A 7,459-nucleotide genomic window follows, 5' to 3' on the forward strand; every position below is an offset into this window, starting at 1 on the left:
AGTCCGGCGGGATTGAGGTTGAAGGACGACGACGGGCTTAAGTTGCTTAATTACATTTCTTCTTTTGGGAAGATAGTCTCATTCTATCCTTCGCTGAGCAGCATCAACTGGACTAGGTATGATATTGATCTGTCTGGGAAAGGGAAACTACTGACCCGTCTGCAGTTACAGCGGATGTGCTGTGCTGGCTTGCTGCAGGTCACATGTGGTCGTCGTTCGTCAACCGTTTCAATGACGTCGGAAGAAACAGCCTCGGCGGTGAGGACGTACAATGACACTAACGAGTCCACTACAATAACTACTATGTATGTAATTCGAACTGAATTGATCACAGGTCAATTACTCATAGGTATATCTATTGACTCAATTCATGCAGTCATATGCTTCATGAAGACTCAAATGCTCGTCTCCCCACAGTATGTATGTACAATCATTCACTGGCGTGGTCACAAACCCACTCCAGAACCAAGTCAAAACAAGCCTCCCGGGTATATGATGTGTCAAATCAAAAACAACAAAATGGCCGTGCTTTGTTATTACATGCCTCCAAATGCAAAGTCAATGATCCTCCCGAAAACAGTATCAGCTTTTGGTGTCGCCAACCCAAAGGATGGTTTCGGCCGGAAAAGGGCCATTGCCAGCGCCTAGAGCACTGAGCAATCCCTCATATGGCAATGCTCCATACATAAGATCCTCGTCCGTCGATGGCTCGGCATGCTTTTGCAGCACATTGCGGGCCTTGCTATCCAGAGACGCGCTATTGCTCAGGAACGCCACTTTGCCCTCGGTTTGCGTCGGGCTCGCCAGACATGCGCTCAAGGTATCAAGCCGCTCTTGGATCAAGGTAGCTAGCGCCAGGGCACTGCCCCAGAACCGAGCCAGCTCTTTGACTGCCTCAAGACCACCCTGGATGAGCGCAATACATTCGCGCAGCTCGACCAACCGGCCTGCTGCACTGATAATATCGATCGCGGACAGAATCACATAGCCCAGAAACGGATTCAAGATCGCTCCCTTGGCCGAACTTGGCTCCATGAGAATCCGGGTCGGTTCGTACTCCGTTGCGTACTGAACCAGTGCTTGGGTCATGCGAAGGATATCAGCCGCATGGGTTCTCGCCGCGTGGATATGCTGGCTAACCACCTCCGCGCGAATGCTCTGGTGACGGCCATGTCGGTTCAGCTTCATCAACGTAGCATGATAGACCAGATGAATTGACATGAATGCGTCTGCTTTCTTGGCACGGATGCTCCGTTCCAAATTCACGGCTGTGAACGTAAGATGGTCCGGAAGCCTTGCAATCCATTCCTCGGCGCGCCGAGCCACTGTCGAGTAGAATTGCTCAAAGTGTTCGCCATATACTTCCGTCGGGATCAACGACAACCGGAAGACATGGTCCGATACTTCTCCCCACAACGACATGATCTCAATCAAAAGTGCCATGGCGCTCGCACCGGAAATGTCGTTGTTGGAAGAAGGATTCTGGTTCAAGAAACTCTGAAAGTAAGGTACGGTGGTATATTCTTGTGCTTCAAAGACTTCTTCGCGGCAAGGAAGTCGGAGGTAAGCGGACTGGGAGGAGATGGTGACGGGTGACGGGGCATAAGCGCAGGCTGTACGCTAGATCACACCAACACAATTAGCCGCGAATTAGACAGACTCAACAGGCTGGCTTGGATACTCACGTCCTTGATGAAGGCAACCCAGAATGTTCGCCTGCGACACTCAATCAAAGCCTGTGGATGCAGTCCATACTCACAGGCCTGGTTTTGATCCACAATGACTCCCCCTGCTTCGACATTATAACGAAGTCCACATACTGTACGGACGGCCGCACCAGCAGCGTCCCACGATTTCACCAGGGCTCCTATGGCGTAGTACCAAAGGCTGAGGATGATGTGGCTTTGGGCAAGCTGCAAAGACAAATTGTGTCTGCCATGCTCCACTGCGTATCGAGCTATGCGTGCGTACTTCCTCATCGCCAGCATCCTGTCAGGACGATCGGAGAATACCGATCCTAATGCCATCATCGCGTAGAGAAGCATGTTGTCTTCCAACGATTTGGTATGGCTCGCCCTTAGCCACAGCAGAAATCGTTTTCGTGGAAAGATGTAGTACAGTCGGTCGTTCACGTAGGTGAAATAGCTTTCGATGTAGTGCACAGTAAGTTCCGGATCGGCCTCGTAAGGGTCTGTATTCCAGTCGCTCGCAAGTGGATCTTGAGGGTCCATGTCCTTCATCTCTGTCAACACTTCCGCATAATCTGGAGACACAAATGAAGACACGCTGACTGTGGGTTTGGCTATGACTTCCGCTCCCGAGGATGCTCGGCCAAAACTGTACGCTTTCGGTCGAAACTGTGGCTCGTAGTCCATCACGTCTAGGGTTGTGTCAACGGCCGAGGGGGTGATTATGGATGCTTCGGACTTGGGAGATAGCGAGTTCGTGCCTGGGAGGGATACTGAGCTCTCGGATGCCCGCATTGTCGAGTATGAGGGCTGAGGTGAGGCGCCATGAGTGTAGCCGCCTGCAGAGTAGCTCTCCTGTGAATCGTATTTGCCCATTAGGTGCGCCGTTTTGAGTGCCGCTCGATGGCCACGAGGTCTGTGATAATATTCAGTCAGCAGCTGCAGATTTGGTCGGTACTCAGAAGCAATGCCATCAACCGACTTACGCGCTCTCGAACCTGCAATTTCTCCCAGACTTCTGGCATTGGTCGCATTTGGGGAGGTTTGGTTGGCATTTGATTTTCTTCTCCCTACAAGTTAGACAAGCCTGTGCCAGTCTCTTCCTCGGCTTGCCAGCTTTTGTGATCCCCCAGTTTGCATTCACTGGAACGCCGTCAATAAGCTTCGGGCAGTGCGACCCATCCGCATAGATATAACACAATCCTTCTCCGTCGATGTATTTCTCATCCACCACGTGAGGCCGTACATTGCTATCTGAGGATCGATTAGCCGAGGCCATGTCGGATGTGGTTTCTGATGGGGAATAATCCCCGCCATATTCCTTATCCTGGGGTTTGAAGCCAGGATATGAGAAAGGAGTTGCGTGAATTGGGTGTCCGGACGAACTAGTGGACGCTGTGTGTATAGAGCCTTCGCGTCCGAATCCAGTGTTGGTAGAAATGTGAGACAACGGCGGCAGGCTTCGACTCTGCGATGCGACCGCCTCAGGATAAGCCCGAGAGCTCTCGTGAATGCTAGATCGCGGTATGTGTTCATTATGATGGCGAGGGATTGGTGATCCTGTGCTACCATTGGGAGGGGTATAAACCCCGAATCTGTGGGCGTGATATGGAGACGATGGCCGGCTCGAATGCGCACTGGGCGTCAGTAACTGACTCACAGGAGGCAGTTGCTCCTTCGGCCCCAGCTGTGGCCCAGAAAGACTCGACCGCCCCGAGGCCATCTCGCCGGGTTCGCGGTTCTCTGTTGGATTGCGCTGACGCAGGAAGGGGCCCGTCCCGATCTGTAAGGGTGCGGACGTACGTGGAAGTGGGAGCTGGTATGGATGGGCTCCGGAGCCTGGCACATTAGCTGATTGTACGAACTCAAGATTCGAAGGTGACCTACTCCCAAAGGGGCCTGTCGAGTGATCCGACATGATGATGGCGCTCTGGTTCTAGACGCAGAGAGACTTGGCTATGGAGAATGCCAATGCCACGAGGCAGAAGAAGTCTCCAATGCGATGGTTCTCAGAGCTTATAGACACTAATTGCCAGACAGGATTTGAGCTGTCCAGCAAGGGAAAACTGTTGATCGGTGTTGTCTAAACTGCCAAGAAGTGTGATCAAGGCAATTTGCCAAGCACTGGAGACCATTTAGCCATCTCCATCTTCAACATTGCTGAAATGAAGCTTCATTGACTCACACTGGAACCGTAACTGTTGACCTCCCCAACTGACAGCCACAAGTGGGGTAACCGAATGGTAGTTGCTTACGGGGCGTAGGGTGGAAATTGGAGGCACGTTGAATGCGACTCAGGTATGGAACATTGGCAGTGAGATTGTATGGAGCTCGTTCGTCTTTCCGGTAGCAGGAATGTCACGCTATCGGATGGAACAGCAGGAGTTTCGCAACAAGAGAGCCGGGTCCGCACCACGTGCGCTCACTTGGATACTTCCATTCACTGCGGGATGATGGAATCGGAGAACTTTGCAGCTAAAGACCAGTAGTCATGTTGTAGATGACCATGAAGCACTGTCAGTTTGTGAGAACTCTCCATACCAGGAACGCAGCAGGGAGATCTAGATCGTTGTCGTTGAAAGATTGATGATGAAGATGAAGGTGATGATGATGATGACGATGATGAAAGTACCACTGGTTATGGCAGATCTTATGCGTCGGGATTATAGGTGAAAGTGAGCACTGAGGGGACCGAGATGGAGTTTTTTGGGTGAGGTTGTTTTTTTCAGCCCAAGATTAGCCAAATCAAGTAGATCGTTGAGAGATGATGACAGAGGAAGAGAAGAGGTTGGGGGCGAAACAGTGTTGTGCGGATGCAGATGGACGGCGAAACACACAGACAGACACACACACACATCAACTCAACACCCACGGCGGACCGAAGAAGGAAGGCAGGACCGTCTGGAGCCAGTCAAGGCCAGTTGGTCTCCGTGCCTCGGTGGGACAATCCCTTTTATTGATCAGATCAACCACCACCTACTAGGGAAGAAGGTAGTAGGCACCTGGCAGTGTACTAGGTAGAAGGCAGAGAGTACCACTCCAACGATATCCAGCAATCGTGAGAGGGGAAAGAAGGCCTGGTTGTGCTCTTTTCGAATTACCAGGCTTCTCCAACGCGGACCGTCGAGCCGTGCAAGACGTCAAAAGGCAGGCCAGTGTCAACTTGGCTCCAAGTTGGCCGGGAGGTTACTGCCACTAACGAATCAGATCGGGCCCGAAGTAGAGGGGCTGAGGTGCTGCTACTCTATATTGCGGCAGTGCCTCTTGAAATAGACCCAGTGCTGAAACAAGATCCCCTTTGCTAGATCGGCCCTTAAAAAAAAAGAGCAGAGATCGTGGGGAGGTAGTGATGCACAATTGTGCACTGTGAACAACGATGCGATGGAAGGGATAATGAAAGGGAATGAGAAGAAATGAACAAGCACCAGCACCAGTAGCACCAGCACCCGCAGTAGCAGCAGTGACAGCAGCCTTCAAGTTCGATGTTCACAGGGCATATGATAATGAAGATGCCATGCACACACACACACACACACACAAATCACCACCACCAAGGGACCCAGATGAGGTGCGAGCAAAGGTAAAAAGGGAGAGAGGGAAGAGAAGAGGGCCCGGTAGGAATAATAACGGTTATGACCGAAGCTCCTTCCTGGTAGTAAATAGTTTTGGGAATCTTGGATCCTCGTCTCCTCACCTTCCTAAACCCATCTGGCAATTGCACTGAAAAGAACTACCATGTACATACAGTAAAGACTGTACTCCGTACACTGGAGGCAATTTGTGACCGATCCAGATTGAATTTCACACCGGCAATTACAGTTTCGACAGGGGGAAGGGGGAGAAAGTAGGGCATATACTATTATTATGACAGACAGATTGATGAGTACCGAAAGGCACGGGGTCACCCGTACCGGTCAACTCAGTTTGGTATCCATCCATCCATCCATCCATCCATGAGTAAGTAGTGCTTCGGGTCCCTTCCCACATACCGTGACCACACACCCTCTCTTCATGCTATTTACAACTGTCTCACCTCAATTATCATTTGTTTTGCTTTTCGGCACTTAGTGAATCTCCGTCTTCGGGTGAACTTCGCTCCCGCTCCACCATGACGCCTAAATCAATGGCGTTCCGCGGATACACGGACGCTGATGGGACAATCGATATAGCCAACGGGGAGGGGAGGGGGGGCAAGGGGAAAAGCCTGGACCGGAGATGGAGGAGAGGGAGAGAGAGCCTGGGAGGGACCAGGAGAACAGGCACGAAGCATCGACCCTTCATCATCGCCCTCCGATCGAATCATGCCACGGAAATCATCATGGATGGGGAGAATTAGGATTTAGACTTTTATCCAACTGGGTATCAGATATCGTCAGCGCGCCCCTCCTAGGCTCTTACAGAGTTACGGTCCCTCTCTCCCCGGGGTCCCTTCTTGTTCTGTGCATTGGCTTAGGGCTTGTTGCCAGCGCGCTCTCTTGTTTTTACCCTGTCGGGCTGGCTCTGGTGATAATTAGGTTTCCCTACCGGCGCCCCGCAAGAGGATCCTCTCGGAAGAGATCCAGCTCTCTGCAACCTTGAGATTCCCGTTAGTCATGATTGCGGCGCTCGAGACTCCGAGACCCAAGCAAGAAATAATCCTTTTCTTTTTTTTTTTCTTGCGCTTCTTGGTCTTCTCTTATTTTTCTTTTCGGGACGGCAGTTGGCGATAACCTTAGTTTGGCTTGGTCTGGACAATGCGTCCCTTTCCATGACCTACCGTAGTACGTAGTAGTTTAGGGGTAGGATTCTGCAAATGCCTTGACTACTGGGAGATCGGCCGGTGGATGCCGTCCGAGCGATGACTAGGAGTTCAGTTGTTGTGAGCCGCCTCTCGAAAAGCATACTGGCCCAAACCGAGGTATACTCTCAGTGGTTGTCGCCTCATGGTTAAAGGACTTCCCTCCGGACTTGCGATTCTTCCTCTCGCGACGAATTAGCTCGAAATAGAAGCAATTGCGAGCCGGAGCAACACGGAGCCAACACGAGGGGAAACCTTCGTGAGCGGCTAATCAAAGTAGCATTGATGTGCATAGAGTATCACTCGTTGTCTTGACCTTTGGTCAGGACACAGCAGAAGACGGAAATGAGCAGCAAAAATAGAGTGAATGGGGAAGAGAGAAAAAAAAAGGGAAAGCAAACTCCCTGAACTAACCAGTCATCCAGCCAGCAAGGATCAAAATGGGCAAATCCCCGGACGAAAAGACCGTTCTCTCCCACTCTTACCATGCCGACACAGTTTCGGCCGGGCTGTTCAAACTCGGACGAATTCTCCAAGGGCTAACGTTTAGGGAGGGAACCACCGCGGTTCCACCAGCTTATCGTCTTGTTTAGCAGCAGGGCCGGGATGCGGTCGGATTTTCCGTAAAGTGGAGCAGGGCCTGTTTCCCAGCATTGAGCGGACCCATGCAGATGGCATGGCCCTTGTCCGTTATGGCCGGTTAAAACGGAGACCAAGAGCCCAGAAGCAACAAGGATTGGCAACCAAGTCCCCTCTCCCCCCCAAGTCATAATCTAGAAGAAGACGAGAAGGAATCCGGCGAAGCAGAGCCAAGGATTCCCCAGGCAGAGGCACAGAGCACTTGTCTCTGATCATTCCTTGTAGCTATCGAGGATCGTTGAGCTGTTATTCGTGGGGGTCGCGACACTAAGTGGACTCTGGCGCGCACCCGGAAAACCGACGCAAAAAGAGGGTCTCCCAGAAGACTGCCCGGGCGGTTGGTGGAATTGGGGCG

The 7,459-nt window shown here is 51.7% G+C and overlaps 1 protein-coding gene across 1 annotated transcript; it reads right to left on the reverse strand.

Moving 5' to 3' along the window:
- Nucleotides 1-582: 582 nt before the first annotated feature.
- On the reverse strand, nucleotides 583-3,606 carry BO66DRAFT_416434 (Zn(II)2Cys6 transcription factor; the record flags this gene model as incomplete). Its single annotated transcript, XM_025649600.1, has 4 exons — nucleotides 583-1,620; nucleotides 1,686-2,604; nucleotides 2,675-3,539; nucleotides 3,576-3,606. The coding sequence occupies 4 exons, from the start codon at nucleotides 3,604-3,606 to the stop codon at nucleotides 583-585; spliced, it is 2,853 nt and encodes a 950-aa protein (XP_025497593.1).
- Between the last annotated feature and the right edge of the window lie 3,853 nt (nucleotides 3,607-7,459).

This window comes from Aspergillus aculeatinus (genome assembly GCF_003184765.1).
Source record: "Aspergillus aculeatinus CBS 121060 unplaced genomic scaffold BO66scaffold_102, whole genome shotgun sequence".
Classification (NCBI taxonomy): Eukaryota; Fungi; Ascomycota; class Eurotiomycetes; order Eurotiales; family Aspergillaceae; genus Aspergillus; species Aspergillus aculeatinus.